The sequence below is a fragment of the Neoarius graeffei genome, chromosome 20 (assembly GCF_027579695.1).
Source record: "Neoarius graeffei isolate fNeoGra1 chromosome 20, fNeoGra1.pri, whole genome shotgun sequence".
Lineage (NCBI taxonomy): Eukaryota > Metazoa > Chordata > Actinopteri > Siluriformes > Ariidae > Neoarius > Neoarius graeffei.
In genome coordinates this window covers 10,787,167-10,812,046 of record NC_083588.1, presented here as the reverse complement: position 1 = coordinate 10,812,046, position 24,880 = coordinate 10,787,167, and the positions used below count along the sequence as shown (strand labels likewise).

General features: G+C 43.9%; 1 protein-coding gene across 3 annotated transcripts in view; it reads left to right on the top strand.

Annotated features, from left to right (window-relative positions):
- Positions 1-1,543: 1,543 nt before the first annotated feature.
- The window catches only part of nudt6 (nudix (nucleoside diphosphate linked moiety X)-type motif 6), a 44,894-nt gene continuing 21,557 nt past the window's right edge, over positions 1,544-24,880 (top strand). The window contains exons 1-3 of one of the 3 annotated variants that reach the window (XM_060901222.1): positions 1,544-1,817; positions 9,008-9,211; positions 15,545-15,600. In XM_060901222.1, coding sequence (XP_060757205.1) covers positions 1,613-1,817; positions 9,008-9,211; positions 15,545-15,600 — 465 coding nt within the window. In that variant the 5' untranslated portion in view covers positions 1,544-1,612. The other 2 variants (XM_060901223.1, XM_060901224.1) reach the window with 2 other exon arrangements.

Sequence of the window (24,880 nt, the reverse complement as noted above, 5' to 3'; positions counted from 1 at the left end):
TAACACGTCTTGACACAACCACTGCAAAGTGAAACCTAAGCCGAGCACCGGTGCTAGCAAAAGAACCATGAGTGAAGTGATCTACTGCTTGAGTTAGTCTACAACTCACAGTGACGGTAGGCTTGACATGCTTGATTATAATATAAAGTACACTATTATATTAACTTTAAGCTGTTCGTTGATAAATATTGCATTGAATCTGATCTTTACTGTTTCAGCTCACTTAACACATTTTGTACTTTTACACTTTCTGCCTGTTGATGCGTCACGCTGTCCAATCAGAGGCGGCCAAATTTGCATATTACAGGAAGGATTTCTGGGATAGCATTGAGTTTACAGTTCAGAGGGATCTGGCTTCTTTAGACGCTGTCTTCTTAAAACTGAATAAATATTTAAAAAGAGCCAAATGAGCCAGTCTTTTGAGCGGCTCTTTTCAAAGAACGGATCACAAAGATGCGGATCCCATCAAAGAGCCATAAATCCCATCTCTACTAGCGCACCCTGCCCGCACTGGTTCTTTGGGGGGGGAGGGCAAAGGACTCTGGCTGTGCGGGGCGTGGCATTACAGTCTAGCTGCTATCGGTTTTCTGTTCCAAGTTCCTGGCAGTTTCAAAAGCTTATGAAAAACCTACACATTTCACAGAGCATTAATCTCGCGATAAAAAAATTATCGCTGTTAAAATTGAGTCAAGTTAACGCGTTAATAACACGACATTTTTGACAGCACTAGTTTTTACCCGACAGCGTCCTCGTGTAAACGGGCCCTAAAGAGCTCAACTGTTTTCAGCTGTGCTAACATGATTGTACAAGGGTTTTCTAATCATCCATTAGCCTTCTGAGGCAATGAGCAAACACATTGTACCATTAGAACACTGGAGTGAGAGTTGCTGGAAATGGGCCTCTATACACCTATGGAGATATTGCACCAAAAACCACACATTTGCAGCTAGAATAGTCTCATCTCATCTCATTATCTCTAGCCGCTTTATCCTTCTACAGGGAGGCTACAGGCAAGCTGGAGCCTATCCCAGCTGACTACGGGCGAAAGGCAGGGTACACCCTGGACAAGTCGCCAGGCCATCACAGGGCCGACACATAGACACAGACAACCATTCACACTCACATTCACACCTACGCTCAATTTAGAGTCACCAGTTAACCTAACCTGCATGTCTTTGGACTGTGGGGGAAACCGGAGCACCCGGAGGAAACCCACGCGGACACGGGGAGAACATGCAAACTCCACACAGAAAGGCCCTCACCGGTCCCGGGGCTCGAACCCAGGACCTTCTTGCTGTGAGGCGACAGCGCTAACCACTACACCACCGTGCCGCCCCAGCTAGAATACATTAGCAATGTATAGAGTGGATTTCTGATTAGTTTAAAGTGATCTTCATTGAAAAGAACAGTGCTTTTCTTTCAAAAATAAATAAGGACATTTCAAAGTGACCCCAACACTTTTGAACGGTAGTGTATGTATAAACACAGAGAGAGAGAAAAAGAGCTGAGCTTATACTCCAAACTTTACAGCTTTCATGCACTTCCGGAACCGACTTTTATTTTTATTTTGGAGTCTGAATTGTTTTTGGTTGCGTGTGTTGTTTTGCTGTCCATGGCTCCGTTTAGTCGCAGTTTTCTTTCTTCTTTTATGAAACTCCTGAGTCGCAGGTCGGTTTGTCGTTTCTCCGGTTGTGCAACACAGCATCACCGGGGACCCACAGCTCCTCTGCCCGCCTCAGTGGACGCGCACGGCGGCGTGACGGTGCGCCACCTGCCCGCTGACGTCACAGAGGCTGCTTTCAGCGAGCTGCTGCGTGGTGAATAATGAGCTCGAAGCTAAAAGCTAAAGTGCTGTGTAAACTCTTGCTGAACAGATAAATAAGACAAATGTTGACTGAAATAAACAGTCCGTGTATGTGTAACTACTGAACCCCAAGTGAAAAAGTGCTCAGGTTTGTTCGAGTTGTTTTAAAAATAAAAATACCTCAGGGCCACTTCTGAGGGGAGAAAGTTCAACAAACAAACAAACAGCAGCCCTGTGATCAAAATGGCTCTCATAAACACACACACACACACACACACACACACACACACACACAAGTTAGAATACTGTAGATATTACATTTTCAACATGACATGTTTCTGGACACCATAAGAGTTTCTTCAGGCCACCTGTATTTCAATTACATTACAACATAGTTATTAACTAACTTCAGGGTGTTCTATCAGAGGAACATTTCCCCTTTTTACTAATTGATCAGGGGCGGCACGGTGGTGTAGTGGTTAGCGCTGTCGCCTCACAGCAAGAAGGTCCGGGTTCGAGCCCCGTGGCCGGCGAGGGCCTTTCTGTGTGGGGTTTGCATGTTGTCCGTGTGGGTTTCCTCCGGGTGCTCCGGTTTCCCCCACAGCCCAAAGACATGCAGGTTAGGTTAACTGGTGACTCTAGGGCCAAGTTTACATTAGACCGTATCTGTCTCGTTTTCTTCGCGGATGCACTGTCCGTTTACATTAAAACGCCTGGAAACGCCGGGAAACGGGAATCCGTCAGGGTCCACGTATTCAATCCAGATCGTGTCTGGTCCGGTGCTGTGTAAACATTGAGAATACGCGGATACGCTGTGCTGAGCTCTAGCTGGCGTCGTCATTGGACAACGTCACTGTGACATCCACCTTCCTGATTCGCTGGCGTTGGTCATGTGACGTGACTGCTGACAAACGGCGTGGACTTCCGCCTTGTATCACCTTTCATTAAAGAGTATAAAAGTATGAAAATACTGATGCAAATACTGCCCATTGTGTAGTTATGATTGTCTTTAGGCTTGCCATCCTTCCACTTGCAAGTGGTAAGTGATATGCGCTGGGATCACACACACAGCGGCTCAGTCCCGAATCACTGCTCGTGCGCTTCACTCGCGCAGCTCTGTGAGCTGCACAAGGCCGGAGTGCGCACCCTCCAGAGGGCACTCGCTGTTCAGGGCGGAGTGATTTGGAGCGCAGGATGCCTGAGGAGCCGAGCGTATCCGTGTATTGGCGTTGCTATGTGCACGCGAATCGTGTATTGGCGTTGCTGTGTGCACGCTAATCGTTTTAAAAACGTTAATCTGATGATCCGCTGATACGGTCTAATGTAAACCCCACCTAAATTGACCGTAGGTGTGAATGTGAGTGTGAATGGTTGTCTGTGTCTATGTGTCAGCCCTGTGATGACCTGGCGACTTGTCCAGGGTGTACCCCGCCTTTCGCCCGTAGTCAGCTGGGATAGGCTCCAGCTTGCCTGCGACCCTGTAGAACAGGATAAAGCGGCTACAGATAATGAGATGAGATGCTAATCAGTGTTGCCAGATACTGGTGACGTTTTCCAGCCCAAAATATGTTCAAAATAGGGATGTTAACCAATGACCGTTTGACTGGTGGTTGACCGAATCAACGTCAACCGGTTAATTTTTTTGGTTGTCGGTGAAAAAAAAAATCAATCGTTTTGAAGCTGCCGATTTTGGAGCGGAGAACCTGGAATTCTGTGTTTGTAAACGCTTGGGCCATGCCATGCGGTGTAAGGACGACAGCTGACAAATCAGAAACACCCATTCAGTCATGTCCCGCCCTCCCGCCCCAGTTAAAGACAGCTGACAAATCAGAAACACCCATTCAGTCATGTCCCGCCCCAGTTGAACACAGCTGCCACTCGGCGAAAGAAAAAAAGTGTAGACACAGGCTTTTTAGCTTACAAATTACTATTCTGTTTTTTTTTTTTTTTAATTATTATTAGAAGGCACATGGAGTTTAGTCCTGCCTTGGCCAGTGCATTCTGAAAGTATGTTTCGGTCTGTAGCCAACAATGCATGTTATTGCAGATCATATCTCTCCACACAAACTAAAGGCGCAGATGCCGACTTTTTCACGGCTTTTTCATGGACTGTAACGGCATTTGATGTAGTAATTTTAATACAGAATTTACTCTGATGAAATTATTCAGACACTCCAATGCCCCTCCTAAAAAAAAAAAAATCGGATCTGCACGAGCCGTGAAAAAGGCGCGCCGTTTGCATCCCTGTTTAAACTCGTAGGTTAACCGACTTTAACCGGCTAATGAGGCTCGGTGGTCGGTCAAGATTTTTTTTAGTTTTCGCCATCCCTAGTTCAAAATCCGCCAAAATGCACTTAAAACCACCCAAAATGTAAAATGTACTTGATGCCTATCTTGTAAAGTAAAAATATGCAGCTAAAGACCAGTATACTATTTGTAAATCGAACAACAATGCAAACAACTTCTAAATGGCAACATGAGCCCGTCAGTGCTGGAGGTGAAAAATCTGCTGTCTGGTACTCGGCTCCGTATGGTTGAATCAGATTATAACTTTGCGATCATCTGCTGTGTTCTGAATCCTACATGCACCAGTAGGTGACGCACACGCATAATATTATGTAGGCTATGTTAGGCTACGATACATGTATAACATCTGCATTGCTGAAGTTATTTATTTTTTATTTGTCTTTTATTTATTTATCTTTTTATTTATCCTGTTTGTTTTATTAATTTTATAGGCCTAGTTATTCTGCTTAATTTATTTCTGTCTACATCCATGTATTTTCTTCATCTGTTATCCTGATTTTTGTGGATTTGTTAGATTGTACCTGTTTTATATACTTCAATTAAAAAAAAAAAGTTAGGCTACGATGCATGGCTGAATGTAACATGAGAAGAGAAAATGGAGAATGGATTGCGTCATTCTTAGTGCATTCCCACTCCTTTCTGTACTTTTTTTTGTATTTTGCCCACTTTGGCATCTTGACTAGCCGTCGTTCACTAACTGCACTCTGTGTCGTGTGATGCCCGCGATCTCTGATTGGGTCACGGAAGTGTTTAATATGGATTGGATTGGATGTAGACTAGTGGACGTAGATAGTACATAGAATGTGCTGCATCAAAGTCCTTCTAAGGCTATATAAGTGTCTCTGGCTGCATTCTCACACAGAACGTTGGTGCGAAATATTTATAAACATCTGATAAAAACCCGCCGAACTAACATCAAACCCGCCCAATTTTTGTCAACCAGCCCAAGCCATTTTTTGCCCGCAAAGTAGAATTCAAAACCGCCCAATTGGGCGGGAAACCGCCCAGTCTGGCAACACTGATGCTAATTTTCCCCACATGAGTGGCTAGGGGCCCCTTCCCCTTTTCTTGAAAAAAAAAAACCCGATGAGTCTAGGTTTAACTTCCAGATCGGATGTCAGAACAAATGTAGTAAAGCAACCAGGATGTTTTTCTTGGGATCATCCCCTTGTTTGCATCTTTCCCTTTCCTGTTTGAAAGATGCATTTAACTATTAAGTGTATAGTGGTCAGAGTTTGGTTGGATTCAGGGAAAGGTGTCAAATGTAAAAAAAAACAGCATCGTGAAACAGCCGGGAAAGGGTTTATCCCTTGTAATTGTCAATATAACTAATGGGGTATTGGGTATAAACATGGGCGGATCTACCGGGGTGGCATAGGGTGGCAAATGCCACCCTAAAAGAAAGCCTTGCCACCCCTGCTGCCACCCCAGTTGGCAGCGATGAATTCAAAGAAAAATTACGGCCAATTTGACATTTACGTGCGCGAATTTCCAATGTCCGACTGCGGCAAATGCAGCACGAGATAACGCCAGAGATTGGTTGTTTTGGAAAATTGAGAGGCGCGAAACGAGGGAGCCAGGAGTCGTGAGGAAAGGAGACACGGGAGGACAGAGGTAAAAGCTGATTAACTATCTATCAAGAAATAAAATTATAATGAATGAACAGTGCTAGCATAGTTGCGATGCTGATTTTGAGAGGATAAAAATCAGGTTGGAGAACGTTATTTAGCTAACTATACATGTAATGTTAGCAAGGTCTGACATTAGTTTTGTGTAAAGTCGGCCACAAAAGTTAATATTGATTCAACGTCTGTCAAGGAATTTGTGAAGCGTTTTGCTGAGCAACATGGAAATCGCCGCATTCAGCTGTTGTAGGCATGACAAGTTAATGTTATGCTCACTGGTGAGCCTTTACAAAGCGTGAGAAAAAAAAAAACTATAAAATGTGACACTGGTGTAAATGGTTTAAATCATGCTGAACTTGAAGCAGTGTTGTTATTGTTGTTGTTGTTTTTAGTGTCTGTTCTTTTGCATATACAGTATAAAACTGTCCAGAAACGGTATAGACCTCATCTGAGAATGTGTGTTCTTTGTGAACAATAAAAGCATGAGATTAAGTTTGTCTGTATAAGTTTGTAAATGGCAGCCCGTGCCCTTTTGTAGTGTGTACATACTATTTGTCATCAAACTGTGATAGCTGTGATTAAATTCAATATATATACGTCTGTAATACGGGTACGTTGCCACCCCTCAAAAATTCCTGCCCCCTTCTTGCCACCCCATAAATATTTTTCTAGATCCGCCCCTGGGTATAAATAATCTTCCCATAGATTAAAATCACTATATGGGTGTGCTTTTACTACCTTAAACATGAATAGGCAGTCAAAACAACAGTTGATCTACTTTCCGGACTTTTCAGAAAATATGCAAAAACAGTACCATATACAAATGCTTAGTTTGTATTGAAGGAGTTGGATAATCAAAGTTTTTATTGGCTTAAAAGTTTGATAAAAGGTGTCTGTTGATAGGGTTAAAGGCTCATTCCAGTCATCATGTGCCCACATGGCCAACTAATGGCCTGAAGTAGGGCGTACCAAACGGTAATTTTGTCCCGAAGCCATATTTGGAGCCCTCCTGTACCCCCACCAAACCTCTGAGTGCCCTGAAACTCTCTAAGTACACAGTAGAGTTCCCAAATATGATGATGATAAATCAGTTTAAACCCTATCAACACGAAAACTTTCCAAGATATGGACCCCTGAAATGTCTCATCTCATCTCATTATCTCTAGCCGCTTTATCCTTCTACAGGGTCGCAGGCAAGCTGGAGCCTATCCCAGCTGACTACGGGCGAAAGGCGGGGTACACCCTGGACAAGTCGCCAGGTCATCACAGGGCTGACACATAGACACAGACAACCATTCACACTCACATTCACACCTACGCTCAATTTAGAGTCACCAGTTAACCTAACCTGCATGTCTTTGGACTGTGGGGGAAACCGGAGCACCCGGAGGAAACCCACGCGGACACGGGGAGAACATGCAGACTCCGCACAGAAAGGCCCTCGCCAGCCCCAGGGCTCGAACCCAGGACCTTCTTGCTGTGAGGCGACAGCGCTAACCACTACACCACCGTGCCGCCCTCCCCCCCCAAAATGTAAAAAAAAAAATTGTGTCATTAAAAAAATCCACTTTTAAGGGGTTAATATCTCTAAAGTTAGTAAACTTGTGCTATTTTTAGGTGCAGAATCAGATAGACAGGGCCAGAATACATAGATATAGCAATTTACAGGTCTATATTCCCCTTAGAACAAAAGATATGGGCCTCCAAAAATGCTTGCAAATCTCATCTCATCTCATCTCATTATCTCTAGCTGCTTTATCCTTCTACAGGGTCGCAGGCAAGCTGGAGCCTATCCCAGCTGACTACGGGCGAAAGGCGGGGTACACCCTGGACAAGTCGCCAGGTCATCACAGGGCATGCTTGCAAATTAAGTGTACAATTCCCAGACCCCAAAAGTGGGCGTGGCACCCAAACTTTGAAGGGCCAAAATTCAAAAACCGTTCCAACTAGGAAGCTAAAATTTTGGATTCTTTCTTTTGACATCATAAGGCACTAATAAAATGAATATCAGGCAAATTGAAGAGGTGTCACTGGGGAGGGTGTGTGAATTGACATGGAATGACCCACCTGTATTTCAAGTCTCAGTATTAATTACATTACAACATAGTTATTAACTAACTTCAGGGTGTCCTATCAGAGGAAAATAATCAATGACTGGATGCTCTGAGGCAAATTGTTGATATTCTTGCCATATTCCAGCATTCTGTCTTATTGCTCGTCTCCGACAGCGATTCACCAACACCAACAATTCCAGAACGACTCGTAATAGTTTTATCTGTTTGTAGATACATTCGTGCTCTGGAATATCAATAAAGCAAGTTATTCTTACACTTAAGTGATGACTGAGAATGATAAAAAAAGGTCTGTGATTTACATTTCACAGTTATTCCACAAAATCGAGTCGTACATGAGCTGATAGCCGATGAGGCACGTAGCACCGAGTCGTCTATAACCCGTGTACGACGAGATTGACTGGAATAACTGTTGAATTCTCTCTACATTGACTGGATTTTGAGAAACGGAGCATTTCTATTTTCATTTTTCGCAAATTCGATCAATACAAGACGTCCGACAAAATGATTTCCGCTTAACAAAGCGGTGAAATCAAATTGTGACTGTCATTTTATACATTCGTGCTCTGAAACGTCAATAAATATATGTTATTTACCAGCTGAGAGATCCATATCGTGAAATACCGTGACTGAGGTCTTGAAAGTACTGAGCGAGGCCCTCTGGGCCGAGGTCAGTATTCAAGGCCAAGGTCACGGTATTTCACCATAAATGCTCAAACCAATCTATCCATTTTCCCTCTGACCTCTCTTATCAACACGGTGTTTGTTTCCACCCACAGAACTGTCCTCGCTCGCTCACTCAGCTCAATGTTTTTTTGTTTCTCGCACCATTCTGTGTCGAGACTGTTGCGTGTGAAAACCCCAGGAGATCAGATGTTTCTGAAACACTCAAACCACCGGTCCATGGGGCTCAAACCAACACCCATGCGACAGTGAAAGAAAGTCACACTTCACTTTGAGATCACAATTTTTCCCATTCTGATGTTTGAATATTGTGAGCATTAACTGACGCTCTTGATTTGTATCTGCGCGATTTGACGCATCGTGCTGCTGGCAAGCGATCGGCTGATTAGAGAACCGCAGAAAACAGCAGTAGGTGGATACCGTAGGCGTTCCGAATAAAGTGGCCAGTGAGTGTATGTAACACGTCATATATAGTTGAACATTGTGTCGTTTGTGTATTACCGTGTGTGTATTAGAGTCAGTGTGCGTGTGGCGCTCTGAGGGCCGTGTGGCTGTCTGGCTGCGGGTTCCTCTCTGTCGGAGTCGTCTCGCCGAGGCTGCAGCGCTGCAGGGTTTTACCTTCCACCATGCGGTTCAGGACGAGGCCGTGCTCAGCCTGTGGATGGGGGACGGAGAGAGCCGCCTGCCCAACTACGCGACACACCAGGTCGGAGTTGCAGGTTCGTGTGTTTCTGTCAGTACATTTAAAGGAAGCACATCTGACTTGATAGAGTGAGTGGAAATAAGTACTCAGAGTCTTTTGCTTTTGCTATGAAATACAGTGGGGCAAAAAAGTATTTAGTCAGTCACCAATTGTGCAAGTTCTCCCACTTAAAAAGATGAGAGAGGCCTGTAATTTTCATCATAGGTACACTTCAACTATGAGAGACAGAATGAGGAAAAAAAATCCAGAAAATCACATTGTCTGATTTTTAAAGAATTTATTTGCAAATTATGGTGGAAAATAAGTATTTGGTCAATAACAAAAGTTCATCTCAATACTTTGTTGTATACCCTTTGTTGGCAATGACAGAGGTCAAATGTTTTCTGTAAGTCTTCACAAGGTTTTCACACACTGTTGCTGGTATTTTGGCCCATTCCTCCATGCAGATCTCCTCTAGAGCGGTGATGTTTTGGGGCTGTCGCTGGGCAACACGGACTTTCAACTCCCTCCAAAGATTTTCTATGGGGTTGAGATCTGGAGACTGGCTAGGCCACTCCAGGACCTTGAAATGCTTCTTACGAAGCCACTCCTTCGTTGCCCGGGCGGTGTGTTTGGGATCATTGTCATGCTGAAAGACCCAGCCACGTTTCATCTTCAATGCCCTTGCTGATGGAAGGAGGTTTTCACTCAAAATCTCACGATACATGGCCCCATTCATTCTTTCCTTTACACGGATCAGTCGTCCTGGTCCCTTTGCAGAAAAACAGCCCCAAAGCATGATGTTTCCACCCCCATGCTTCACAGTAGGTATGGTGTTCTTTGGATGCAACTCAGCATTCTTTCTCCTCCAAACACGACAAGTTGAGTTTTTACCAAAAAGTTCTATTTTGGTTTCATCTGACCATATGACATTCTCCCAATCCTCTTCTGGATCATCCAAATGCTCTCTAGCAAACTTCAGACGGGCCTGGACACGTACTGGCTTAAGCAGGGGGACATGTCTGGCACTGCAGGATTTGAGTCCCTGGCGGCGTAGTGTGTTACTGATGGTAGCCTTTGTTACTTTGGTCCCAGCTCTCTGCAGGTCATTCACTAGGTCCCCCCGTGTGGTTCTGGGATTTTTGCTCACCGTTCTTGTGATCATTTTGACCCCACGGGGTGAGATCTTGCGTGGAGCCCCAGATCGAGGGAGATTATCAGTGGTCTTGTATGTCTTCCATTTTCTAATAATCGCTCCCACAGTTGATTTCTTCACACCAAGCTGCTTACCTATTGCAGATTCAGTCTTCCCAGCCTGGTGCAGGTCTACAATTTTGTTTCTGGTGTCCTTTGACAGCTCTTTGGTCTTGGTCATAGTGGAGTTTGGAGTGTGACTGTTTGAGGTTGTGGACAGGTGTCTTTTATACTGATAACGAGTTCAAACAGGTGCCATTAATACAGGTAACAAGTGGAGGACAGAGGAGCCTCTTAAAGAAGAAGTTACAGGTCTGTGAGAGCCAGAAATCTTGCTTGTTTGTAGGTGACCAAATACTTATTTTACTGAGGAATTTACCAATTAATTCATTAAAAATCCTACAATGTGATTTCCTGGATTCTTTCCCCCCCATTCTGTCTCTCATAGTTGAAGTGTACCTATGATGAAAATTACAGGCCGCTCTCATCTTTTTAAGTGGGAGAACTTGCACAATTGGTGGCTGACTAAATACTTTTTTGCCCCACTGTATATGTTTCATCAATGAAATTGAGATGGAACAAGGATTCAGACACCACAAATGAACAGCATGAAGTTTCCAGGTTTGAGCAGCAGAGGGCGAGCGAGAGAGAGAGAGCGAGAGAGAGTAGGGACATGTTGGAACATGTCTCTTTGAGAAGATGCTGTTTACTGGCAGATCCGGGAACAAAAGAAAGAAACTTGATGCACTCATCATCCTGTAACACACACACACACACACACACACACAGAGGCATGCACGGACATGCACATTTCTCTCACTGTCCTTTTAAGGACCTACCCTTGACATCATTATTCATTCATCTGGATTGTCGTCACACCTGGAACCGAATTCATGAATTCATCAGTGAATTAATACCAACCGTATCTCCAGCGTTGAATTAAAGCTACACCGCCTTTCAGATTTTTCAAACATAGGTCATAAAAAGAATTTTCCCCAACACCCGGTTCTTTTTGTTTAGTGGACTGAAAGCTACTGAATTTGAATCACAGACTTCCAATTTTATGATTTTTTTAACAGAACAAATAATGAATTTAGGGCCACATGGCCCTAAATTCTCCGCTATTTTTATCCGATTCACCATGACCCGATTCAAGATACTACGTCACGTATCACGTGGTGGGCTTTCCCCGTTCGCGCAAGGCAAACAATTGTGGGATAGAAATTTGAAACAGGAGAGAAAAATGGAGGACGTGAGCGTGCGAATGAAACGTGAAAGATCGACGACAGTCACGGAAATAAAGCGAGAAGAAATATGTGTTATTTACCAGCTGGGAGGTCCGTCTTGTGAAATATCATGACCGAGGTCTTGAAAGTAGAGGGGCCGAGGTCAGTATTCAAGGCCGAGGTCACGGTATTTCACCATACGGACCGACCTTAAGCTGGCAAATAATATATTTATTTTTTTCTTTACCAAATTCTAACAGAAAACGAGAGCGCCCGAAAGGGAAAACCGATCTGAGCCGCCATTTTGAATCCTCATTCACGGCTGTAATGCAAATGGCTTCCTCCTCGGTATACAAGTGCACTTCCATGGCAGGAAAAAAACTACATTTTGCCGCCTATGTAGTCCCCTATTTATACAAAACTGAGTCATTCAGGATTCAGCCATGTTTTTGCTCGAAGTTAGCAACAGTTAGAGGTTTTTAGCTTTCTCCTGAAATGTTTTCTTTTATTTCTTCTTCCTCAGGGTAGTAAAACTCGCTTTCGCTGTGAAGACTATCGTTATCGCGATCCATTATGTAAAATTAATGCTATTTTGAATCCTCATTCATGGCTGGAATGCAAATGGATTCCTCCTCGGTATACAAGTGCACTTCCATGGCAGGAAAAAAACTACATTTTGCTGCCTATGTACTGTAGTCCCCTATTTATACAAAACTGAGTCATTCAGGATTCAGCCATGTTTTTGCTCGGCGTTAGCAACAGTTACAGGTTTTTAGCTTTCTCCTGAAATGTTTTCTTTTATTTCTTCTTCCTCAGGGTAGTAAAACTCGCTTTCGCTGTGAACACTGTCGTTATCGCTATCCATGCTGTAAAATTAATGCTATTCTCCTGAGAAATGTTGGCAAAAATTTCTTAGATTTTTGATAACCTTATAAATAAATATTATAAAAAAGATAAATGTTGACAAAAAATGCTACTATGTTTGTTGTTGTTGTGAACGAACGAGTCGCCAGAGGTCCGTAACCGGGGTCCGTAACTGGGGCCCGTACCATAGGATACAGACCCGCTTGCCAGCCAGTCAGAGCGCAGGATTTGATAGAAACCGCACCATGAAAAAAATAAAAGATGTTGTGTTATATATGAAGGAAAGGAGACGCAGGACCAAACTAATCAATATCGGCGGTCAGCGAGCACCTCGGTGTGATCAGCTGTTCGTTTAGCGACAGAATGATGGAACTGTCAGTGCACGCTCAAAGGTAAACCTGCACACAGACACAGAAGCAAAAGCGAACGATTTCATGCACATTATTTGCTTTAATCCCCTCAAATTAAATAACTTCCCAGCCACAGAATGGCCGGATAGTTTGTGAGATATTACAGAAATAAACATATCACAATGACCAAATTTCAGAGGGAATGAAATTTCACCGATTTTATGGAATCCAAAGGCCGTCTAGCTTTCATAACGCAATTATATTTTACAGTTATTCCACGAAATCGAGTCGTACATGAGCTGATAGCCCACGAGGCGCGTCGCACCGAGTTGTCTCTAAGCCACGTATGATGAGATTGAGTGGAAGAACTGTTTTATTCTCTCCACATTGACTGGATTTTGAGAAACAGAGCATTTTTATTCTTATTTTTTTGCAAAGTCGATAAATAAAGTCTTGATAGAAAACGTCTGACAAAAATAATTTCCGCTTAGAATGTCAACAAACCGGCGAAATGACAGTCGCAATTTGTGAAAAATCCTACAATAATAATAATTACCGAAAAATAAAAATTAAAAAGATACGTTCTTACGATCAAATACTTTTATTCCATATTTTTTTTCTTTCTTTTTTTTTGTATTTTTTTGGGGTTTTGTTTTCGAGTAGTTTTTATTTCGTCCTCGGTCAGTTCAGCAACACGCGCCGCCATTTTATTTTTCTCTACTCACCATATATGAGCTGATATCTTAGTAGTAGTGTAGCCAATCAGAGCACGCGATTGCTCATATTCAGTGAATGTGGATGGAGTAATTGTTATTATTTTCCAGGCTATTGCTAATTTAGTTGGATTTCAGCCAGTTTTTCCCTCATTTTGTCGATTTGTGATGATAAAGTGCATATTCTGGACCAGTTTTGTTTTTTTTATATGAAAGAATGTCCCTTTACACACTCATCCAGAAGGGTAATTTTGCACACGGCCATCTGTCTACAGCAGAAAAAAATTAAATAACAAAACACGTCTGGAAAAATCCCAAGGGAGTCTGGAGCCAGATTCATGACGTTACCTGCGGAAGCGCCAGCAGGCTGCGAGAGCTTTGCACGGTTTCAGTGCACAGCCTGTGTAGACCAAGCGCTCCCATTTCTCTCTCGTTGTCCGGTCTTTTGGAAAACGATGAGTACTAATCCCATCAAGATTGGTGTTGCTACACCCTGCGACGATACATCTGTTAACCATTTTAATAATTACGCGATAACGTTGAAGAAATTTGCAGAAAACCACCAGGTTGTTTTCTCAAACAAACCAGCGCTGACGTAGGATTCAGAAGGAGGCGTCCCGCACGCGACGTCACGAAAATCAATTTTTTCCGGGAAATCCAAATGGCAAGTTTTTTCAGAGGCGGACCAATTCAACTCAAACAGCTCGATTTCAACTGAATTTTTCTGGTATTGCACAAGGTAAAAAAAATTGCAGAGAATGCAGAATGTTACAGATATTTGACCAAAGTTGAATATAAAATAGGAGAATTACATTGATCTTGCTTGTGATATGCACTTTAATGACCAGAAGTGACGACATCTGCCCTCGACATGGATGGAAATCCCAGATATTTCCAGATGTATTGCCATCACAGAGAAGAGTTGACTGATATCATCAACGCTCAGGCCTTGAGCGTTCATCATTATAAGAAGGCAGAAAATAATTTTGCTGTACATTCTATTTGCGGTTTCGAATGAAAAGAAAAGAGCTGATTTGGTTGGACGTCACGGGATCAGATTAACACAAAACTGATCGATAAAGATTTGGCATAAATGAACCCCTTGAAGCGAGACGGCCTTTCGATTTCATAAAATCGGCGAAATTTATTTCCCTCTGAAATGTGGTAATTGTGATTATATGTTTATTTCTGTAATATCTCACAAAATATCCGGCCATTCTGTGGCTGGGAAGTTTTTTAATTTGAGGGGATTAAAGCAAATAATGTGCATGAAATCGCTCGTGTCGCGCAGTCAAGCAGACAGAGGAAGTCTGCGTGTGTGTGCGTGCAAGCGCAGGTTTACCTTTGAGCGTGCACTGAGAGTGCTATCATTCTGTCGCGAAACGAACAGCTGATCACACCGAGGTGCTCGCTGAGTGCTGATATTTATTAGTTTGGTCCTGCGTTTCCTTTCCTTCGTATAGAACATCACGTCTTTTCTTCTCGCTTTCTTTCCGTTACTGTAGTCGGTCTTTCACGTTTCATTCGCACGCTCACGTCCTCCATTTTTCTCTCCTGTTTCAAATTTTTATCCCACAATTGTTTGCCTTGCGCAAACTGGGAAAGCCCACCACGTGATGCGTGACGTTGTATCTTGTATTGCGTCATGGTGAAGCAGGAAAAAAATAGCGGAGAATTTCGGGCCACGTGGAGATAAATTGTTCCGTTAAAAAAAAAAATCATAAAATTGGAAGTCTGTGATTCGAATTCAGTAGCTTTCAGTCCACGAAATAAAAAGAACTGGGTGTCGGGGAAAATTCTTTTTATGACCTACGTTTGAAAAATCTGTAGCTTTAAACTCCCAGGATTTGCTGACAGGATTTTTGGATCCTTTCATCCATCTGCCGTAAGTGCCGAGAAGTTTATTCCTCACAAATATGGGAGGATATGAAGTCATGGAGGAAAGGAGGAGAAGGCTGTCGGAGTGTGTGATTAGAGATACAAATGTGTGTTCAGTGCTCAATTCGTGTTCCCCTTCTTAAAGGTGCTGTTGTGAACCAGTCCAACGGAAAAGTCCTTGTTGTTCAAGACAAGAACAGGGTACGGAGCATTTACACTTTCTTTCTCTCTCTCTCTCTCTCTCTCTCTCTCTCTCACACACACACAGAGCTCATTTATTTGCCACACTGTGTGTTTTTGCAAAACTCCTTGACGTCACTGAGATTTCTGATAGCTTAGCTTAATTTAGGCAGGTCAACAAGCAGTGTGTAAACATGAAGTGTTTGGGAAAAGTATTTTGGAAACGGAAGACACACATACAGCAAAGTTGACTGCAGCACCTTGTTTTTCGCTCACTGACTTCTTTATGCCCACCGGAGTAAGCAGAGGCTTTCCTGCTCATCATTCCCGTTCCGCACTTCCTCAGCGCCACGCTGCCCCTCCTCCCTACTGTTAGCCCTGATGATCTAATTGACTCAGAACGACCCTCTTTTCATTTTCTCTCCATTTGGTTCCTACCCACTATCGAACTCATCTACCGGTATAACACGAGCACGACCACGGTTAGCGTGCGTTTCTGTCAAGACACACGAAGCCAGCCAACCACACGCTTTCGAATCGGGAACTAGGCAGCGGAACAAACACGGCCACAGGAGAGTGCTATCTACCCTCTTCCACATACACTACCGTTCAAAAGTTTGGGGTCACCCAGACAATTTTGTGTTTTCCATTTTCCATTTTTTCCATTTTTCTGGCCATTTTGAGCATTTAATCGACCCCACAAATGCGATGCTCCAGAAACTCAATCTGCTCAAAGGAAGGTCAGTTTTATAGCTTCTCTAAAGAGCTCAACTGTTTTCAGCTGTGCTAACATGATTGTACAAGGGTTTTCTAATCATCCATTAGCCTTCTGAGGCAATGAGCAAACACATTGTACCATTAGAACACTGGAGTGAGAGTTGCTGGAAATGGGCCTCTATACACCTATGGAGATATTGCACCAAAAACCAGACATTTGCAGCTAGAATAGTCATTTACCACATTAGCAATGTATAGAGTGTATTTCTGATTAGTTTAAAGTGATCTTCATTGAAAAGAACAGTGCTTTTCTTTCAAAAATAAATAAGGACATTTCAAAGTGACCCCAAACTTTTGAACGGTAGTGTACATGAGCATACAGACACCTCCGATTGCTTACTGTCACTTTGATTGACAGGGTAGACAGGAACACCATCCCTCCACCCAGAGATCACGGACAGTTTTGCTTTCTCGGGCCACGTCAACTAGCGTTAGAGTCGAGATCACGGAAACCGAGACCAAGATAAAAGTATCTCAAGATCAAGACTTTGAAGGTTTGAGATCAAGTCAAGACCAAGACAGAGGCACAACAAGATTGATTCAAGACCAGGACCAGACCGGTGTGTGCGAAGGGGGTGGGGGAGGAGTGATAGCCGTAAACAGGAAGATAAAGTTCAAATTAGCAGTGAGTCACGTTCTTGGCTGCATTTGAAGCATGGAAAGTTCCATGCAATCACAAGAACAGTGTCAACTAATAAATCAGATAATACGCTTTTGTGAAATCCCAACAGCTGTCGTCTTGACCGGTTTGGAAATAAAATCCAGAGTGTCTGAGACCAAGACAAGACTGAGTAAAAATGTGGTCAATTCCGAGACGAGACCTTCAAAAAGTGGTCTTGAGGACCACAACGCTTTCATACGTTTTAGTTTTCAAACGCAAAGCTTTTGCGACATTGACGCCTGGCTCTCACGCTACTCCGGAGTTTTCGAACCCCGAAAATGGAGACTTTTGGAAATGCTGCTGGCCCAGTTTTAGTTTGCGAGCTCCAAGATTGCGTTTTTCGTCTGGATGGGAAGAAACGGAGAGGTTTGGAAACGATGACGCGGACACGCAGGTTCGCTTCATGATTGGGTCTGATCGGTCACAACATATCCTTTACTGATTCGTCACGCTCTCATCACATGACTGTTTGCTTGAAGAAGACCAGGCAGCGTGCACATGGAGATCGTTTTCATTTTCAAACGCTGTTTTCAGTTAACGTGGACGTAGCCTTGGACTCCCAGCCGTTGATGGTTTTGGGATGGTCAGGATTTCTGCTGTGCCACTCGGGAGCCCTCATGTTAAATTTAAACTCAACGCTTATAACAAACAGTCTGGTTTGTCACAAACCCTGAAAACAAACAGTGTCGTTGAATTCAACAGATCGGCTGATTTGGTGGCGGAAAGATGTGCAGAAAGCCCAGCATAAATATTCACTCCCTGCAAAGTTTTTTTAATTTTTTTTAATTGTTACGATCTGGAACAGAAACGGATTTTATCTCATGAAATCTGTACAAAATAGCTCATCAGAACTCCTCTGTCTAAGACAGCGTTGTAGTCGAGTCGTTTAACCTCGAGTCTGAGTCCAGTCTCGAGTCCCCAGTGTTCAAGTCCAAGTCATAAAGGAAATTTCGAGTCGAGTCCGAGAACAAGACTCCACCCGCACCATTTGACGGTGGCTGCTGCTGCCTTTATGTGAAACCGTCTCTGCTACCATGTTGGACTCACGTTCCTGCTCGACCTCCCCGTTTTAGTTAATAGGCTCCAGATAAAAAGCTTGTTCATCGCTCAGCAAGCCCCGCCCACAATCAACAGAGCAAATAACATGAGAGAGGGTTAACACTAGCTAGTTCATCGCTCAGCAAGCCCCGCCCACTATCAACAGAGCAATGAACATAGCGTGTCACTTCCTTCTCTGGGTGGAGTCTTACCAAATGACGACTGAAGTTCAAGGTCGTCCCTGTCGTCTCCTCGATAGTTCTTTGACGTGTGGAACACGTAACAGTGCATTTTTTCCCACTGTATAAGCAAAGCGGACAATCCTAGGCGCGTTCTCTCCAGGCCTTTTAGCGCCATTAACGTTAGTTTGTTCCTGAACATGACGTATGAACAGGTCAATGTGCATTCTCTTGCACGAAATTAGTTTAAACATTAATGTAGATATACGGTAAATATCTTATGCCAAAATATAGCCTAGTAAACTAGACCCACCCGCCTAGCAGCCAAAAATATTTTTGCCTACGAGTGGGTCTAGCCTCGGACCATATCAGCAACACACCCCGGGCATCAAATCGTGCCCGCCAATCACAACGCAGAACATTTTTGTTTGGATTCTTTGGGCGGGCTTTTGCAGGAGTGACGACAAGGCTGCGCGACGCTGGAGAAAGTACAACAGGAAAGATGGCTACGGCTAGTGAACAGCGCTCGTTTGACTCCGCTTTGGAATCAGTTTTAGAAGAATTAGACTTGGAGTTTTCGTTGAAACATGAGCAGGAAGAGGCTCTCCGCTCATTCCTTTTCAAGAAGGACGTTTTCGCAGTTTTGCCGACCGGCTATGGCAAAAGTCTGATCTACCAGCTGGCTCCCCCACTGCTTTCTGTCGCTCTGACTACGTCAGTCACTGTTGCGCTGATTGGTCAGAGCGTTGGCCTATACGCACAGAGACAGTTTGAAAGACAACGGGTTGTTCCTACCCACACCCTTCGGAAATGTCTACGATCGAGACCAGACTAAATATTCACGTTTAGTCTGGCTTGCCAGGTTAGCCAAAATATTATGGCACATGACAAAAAATAAAGAAAAAATCCGAGTCCTCGTGTCCAATTTACGAGTCCGATTGCAGTTAATGCACGAGTCCGAGTCATCAGTGCTCAAGTCCTTAAAATTAGGGCACGAGTCGGACTCGAGTACTACAAGCCTGCTTTGAGAACATTCTCCTTGCAGCGAAGCACAGTGGTGGGAACATCTGTGCCATTGATGCTTCTCTTATTAATTATTCCTGCCGTTCATTACTCTTGAAATCGGATTCTCTAAACATGTAGGCTAAAGTGCAGATGACGGTGGATTTCTACCTCAAATGGTGAGCCTGATGAGGCTGATAATCGCACAAGAGCTAATTTCCGTTTAAAACGTCTCGTTCTTGAAAGGAACAGTCCACCGTACTTCCATAATGAAATATGCTCTTATCTGAATTGAGACGAGCTACTCCGTACCTCTCCGAGCTTTGCGCGACCTCCCAGTCAGTCAGACGCGCTGTCACTCCTGTTAGCAATGTAGCTAGGCTCAGCATGGCCAATGGTATTTTTTGGGGCTGTAGTTAGATGCGACCAAACTCTTCCGCGTTTTTCCTGTTTACATAGGTTTATATGACCAGTGATATGAAACAAGTTCAGTTACACAAATTGAAACGTAGCGATTTTCTATGCTATGGAAAGTCCGCACTATAATGACAGGCGTACTAACACCTTCTGCGCGCTTCGGCAGCGCATTGATACGGAGCTCAGATATCGATGCGCTGCCGAAGCGCGCAGAAGGTGTTAGTACGCCTGTCATTATAGTGCGGACTTTCCATAGCATAGAAAATCGCTACGTTTCAATTTGTGTAACTGAACTTGTTTCATATCACTGGTCATATAAACCTATGTAAACAGGAAAAACGCGGAAGAGTTTGGTCGCATCTAACTACAGCCCCAAAAAATACCATTGGCCATACTGAGCCTAGCTACATTGCTAACAGGAGTGACAGCGCGTCTGACTGCGTCTGACTGACTGGGAGGTCGCGCAAAGCTCGGAGAGGTACGGAGCAGCTCGTCTCAATTCAGATAAGAGCATATTTCATTATGCAAGTACGGTGGACTGTTCCTTTAAGACTGGGCAATATTTTATGTTTTTCGATAACTAGACTTTCAAATGATCGAACTTGTGATTGAGAGACGTGCAAAAGAGAAATTTCAGTTCAAAACTATGTCGAGTAGAAAACGTCAAAATCGGAGCCCATGGAGGGTTTTCCCAGGCTGCGACACACATCTGTGTGTCTGTCTTTAACTGGCTCACTTGCCTCTTCGCTCTTTTTATTGTTTATCCTTGAGCCCTGTTGCTTCTTCATCATTTACCGGTTGCAGTCTGGCTTTGATCCATCAGCGATACTGAATTACCGAATATGCCACTGGCCTTATATTTCCGCACAAACACGCATGACTCAGCAGCAAAATATTTCAAAATTTTAGGTGCTTTTTGTCCGTGTGTGGGTGTCAGATGATTCACACTTTAGATGAAAAATAAAACCAAGACAGAAAAACGTGACGCCACTCGCCACTTTCCAAAACTAAACAGCCTCGTCTGAGACAGATATCGAGTAGATTGTACAATGAGCGCTTGCTGTATTTATATGTAAAGAAAAAAAAATCAGCTTTTCACATATTGAACACAAAATACCAAATCTTCAAACCCAAGCAGAATTAAGGAACGAAAATTAAATCTAAGATAAGGTTCCCTTGCAGGTATAATTCTTAGACTTGCTGGATGGTTTATTTTATCTCGGTTGGTCGACAGAAAGCTCTGAAGAATTTACACATAATCTTTCCCAAATGTCGTCAGGTTAGCGTGACACATGAGCTGTGAGACTAATTTATAAAAGGAAGCTTGGAAGCTTTTAGCCTTCGGTTTAGCTTCATTTCAACTGCACGCCACACAAAAATACATTGTTAAGTCAGAAGTTCATTTTTATTTCTGAAGCTCGTGGAGCGCCAATGTAAAATCGCCTTTTTAAAAAGAAAATAAAACTTCCAAACAGATTCAGACTGGATGACCGATATAATTGAAACAGGACTCAGGAGATATGGAAGAGTCCGTGTATGAGGTTCGAAAGAAGGCAACTGGACTTGCTTGAAATCCTTGAAGACGTTTCACCTCTCATCTGAAAGGCTTCTTCAGTTCCGTCTGACTAGTGGGGAGTTCCAGGTATTTATCCTCTCGTGAACCAAAAGCAACCCTAAGGAGAGTCATTGAGGTCACATGGGTCATTGACCCTCTCGGCCATCCTGTAGGTCAGGGGTCGGCAACCCTCGGCACGCGTGCCACAACTGGCACGCCGAGGAATTTCTGGTGGCACACTGACGATGATACACAAACCTAATTATTCAACACATTAAAAATGTTCAAACGTCATCTTGAACTGTCATTGGCTGTTGCATGGCGAGCCTGCTCTTTTAGCATGACTACACAACAATATAGCGCCCCCCTCCCAGTGTTGCCAGATTCTGCTGACGTTTCCCAGCCCAAAATATGTTCAAAACCCGCTAAAATGCACTTAAAACCGCCCAATCTGGCAACACTTCCCCCTCCCCATATTTCTCACGAGATGGGCCCACTTGATGCAGCAGTTGCGCTAAGATGGCAAAGAAGCCGACAGTTCGGGCTTTCCTCTCCTTGTGGACCAAAGAATATGGGTTCGTTTCTCAGAGGGACCGTGCTGTGTGCACGTTGTGTTTTGAAACTGTTGTGTGTCGAACATCCAGGGTTAAACGTCATTTCGAGGCAAAGCACGAAAAGACTTTCAAAGATCAGGCAGATAGGGACGAATCACTCTCACGCGCAGTGTGCGGATATGGGAAGCAAGCCCACACTTTAAAAGTCTTTTCCTCAGCTAAAAACAATGCCACTGAAGCTAGCTATATAATTTCTCACTGCATAGCTAAACATGGAAAGCCATTCACAGACGGTGAATACATTAAGGAGGCCTTTCTCTCCGGCTCGGATAGTCTTTTTGAGGGGCTGCCAAATATAGAGACAATAAAATCAAGAATAAAAGACATGCCCATATCAGCCAGAACTGTTGAGCGACGAATTGGTGAAATGGCAGAAAACGTAAGCGTGCAGCAAACAACTGGCATAAAAGATGCAGCGGTATTTAGCATTGCGCTTGACGAAAGCATAGATGTGAATGATGTGGCACGTTTGGCAGTGATGGCAAGATATTGTGATGTGACTGTGAGAGAGGAGCTCTGCTGTTTAAAGCCAATGAATCCTGCTGGGCATCTTTACCCGAAAAGTTCAACTGTCTTCGCAATATCACACTGGCTTTATTGTCAGTGTTCGGATCAACATATCTGTGTGAACAGATATTTTGGCACATGAAGAATGTACTTTGCCCCTCCCGAAGTCGTCTGATAACGGGCCATTCGGAAGCATGCGTCCAACTCAAAGTGACCAATTACCATCCCCACATCTCGGAGCTAAGTGCCCTGTCCACACGGCAACGGATTCAGGTGAATCCGATAAAATTGTTTATCGTTTCGGCCTGGCGTCCACACGGCACCGGCGTTTTGGGTGCCCCAAAACGAAATCTTTTGAGAACGGGTTCCAGAGTGGAAAGATCTGGCAACGGCACCGTTGCAAAGTCGTCTGGATGAGTAGAACGGATTTGTTTACGATGACGTCACAACCACATGTGCTTCACGCCGGGTAGAAGTGTAATGAACTCGATGCGAGTTGTCAACAAATCCTATAACTTGGTTCATGAAACGCGCTTACAAAATATTTTCACTGTGAATATTTATTGTGTAATGGTGCAAAGTGAGAGAGAGAGAGAGAGAGAGAGAGAGAGAGAGAGTGTGAGAGTCAATCCCGCCAGCAAAAATAGGGAAAAAAAAGGAGCGATCTCACCTCTTCAGATGTTGGTTTAAGTCCTACAATACATTCCTCAAAAAGGGCGTAGAAGAACAAATTAATCCATCAACGTGTAGCATTCAATTTATTCCGGACCATTAAAGACGCCGCCTTCCGCGTAGAATCATACGTCATCCTCGCCGCCATATTGGATGGGGCAAAGCGGAGAATAAAGATGCCTCATTCATGTGCTGCGTTTAACTGTACCAACAGGTTTGCCGTCCAAACGAGATCACATGGGATTACCTTTCACAGGTGAGACTGGAAAAATACTTTTCATTGTATTTGGTCATTATAACGTAATTTTACGAACAGATTTTTCTGACTTTGTGGCTAATATGAAGTCTCGCGCATAATAGTTTATGCGCATGCGTCCTTACTTCTTCTATTATTCTGGTGTCTCCGATGGGACCGTCTTACAGCGCTCCTAGAGGTGTGGCATGTGTATTGCATCGTTTTCAGCAAGCGTTGCGTTGCCAGATGTACCTGATATTTTACTGATCTGTTGCCCATGTGGACGCGATATTTTTTTTAATAACATCTCGTTGCCGTTGTCGTGTGGATGTAGCCTAAGGGGAAGCAGGGCCAGGGATCACACTGACTGATAGGCAAAACATTTATTTTGTAACAAGGCTACTTCAAATTTGCAGTTTATTGTTAAGCCGCTTTATGTAGGCTACTTGTCAATGTTCTCTGACACTCATTATTTAATTTTTTTTCTGTAGTTTTATTATTCATCAGTTCCATTTCCATTAGGCTGCTACGTCTTTATTGTGAATAACTTGGGCCTGTTACCTACTGAAAGATTTTGGATGTTATTTTGTGAATTTGTATAAGCTGCTTGTAATGTTGTTATCCAATGTGTGTGTGTGTGTGGGGGGTGTTCTTAAACCTTGTGTGTGAGGTTAATGGCATAAAACAAGTGCAGTGGTGTTTTACATTTAATCAATGCATTAAATATCCATATCCGTCTAAAATGTGTGGCGTCTAATTACACATAGTTAACAACACCTATTTGAATGGCACACTAATGCCGCTTTTCCACTACAAACGCGGCTGAGTCGGGCTGAGCCGTGCCGTGCTGAGTCGGGCTGAGCGGGGCTGTTGGAGTTGCATTTCGACTACAACCGCGCTGAACCGTGCTGGCTGGAAGTGGGTGGACACATTGGGTGGAGTTAGCGAAAGTGGGTGGACGTTACGTGATGTCGTTAAGCAGCGCAAACAGTGACATCAGTGATCTTTTAAGCGGTAGTCTCACGACCCGAATAGTAAACAATAAACATGGAGGACATGGAGTCGTTAGTGTTGCTGGTCTTGGTGCTGTGGCTTGTTGTCACCGACAACGCGGACAGATACTGGCAAGAGCGTATAGATGAGGCGAGGCGCATAAGGCTTCATAATTCTCGTAATTCGTAATTCTTCTCCTTCCGGGTTTGCGGTGTTTACAGATCCCAGCGCGCTCGCGGGGCGTGTGTGGGCATGTGAGGACACTCCTCCTCATCAATCAGTGCACAGGGGAGTGTCTGCTCACGCCCCCAGCCTCACTCGGCACGACTTGGCTCGCTTCAGCCCCACTCCAAAACCGTGCGAGTTTTAGGGGCTAAGCAGGGCTGAAGCGAGCTGAGTCGTGCTGGTTTTTGGTAGTCGAAACGCGAGCCGTGTCGGGCTGAAGTGAGCTGAAGCGAGCTGAAAAAGGGTAGTGGAAAAGGGCCATAACTAACAAGAAAATTTCTAATTGGCACTACATGGCAAAAAGGTTGCCGACCCCTGCTGTAGGTTGTTAAGGCCACTGGGGGCTGGGTGTGAACGGTGTTAGCAGCCTAAAGGGTCGTTAGGGTGATCTGTGGGTCGTTGGCTCTCTCTGCCATCATGTGAGTC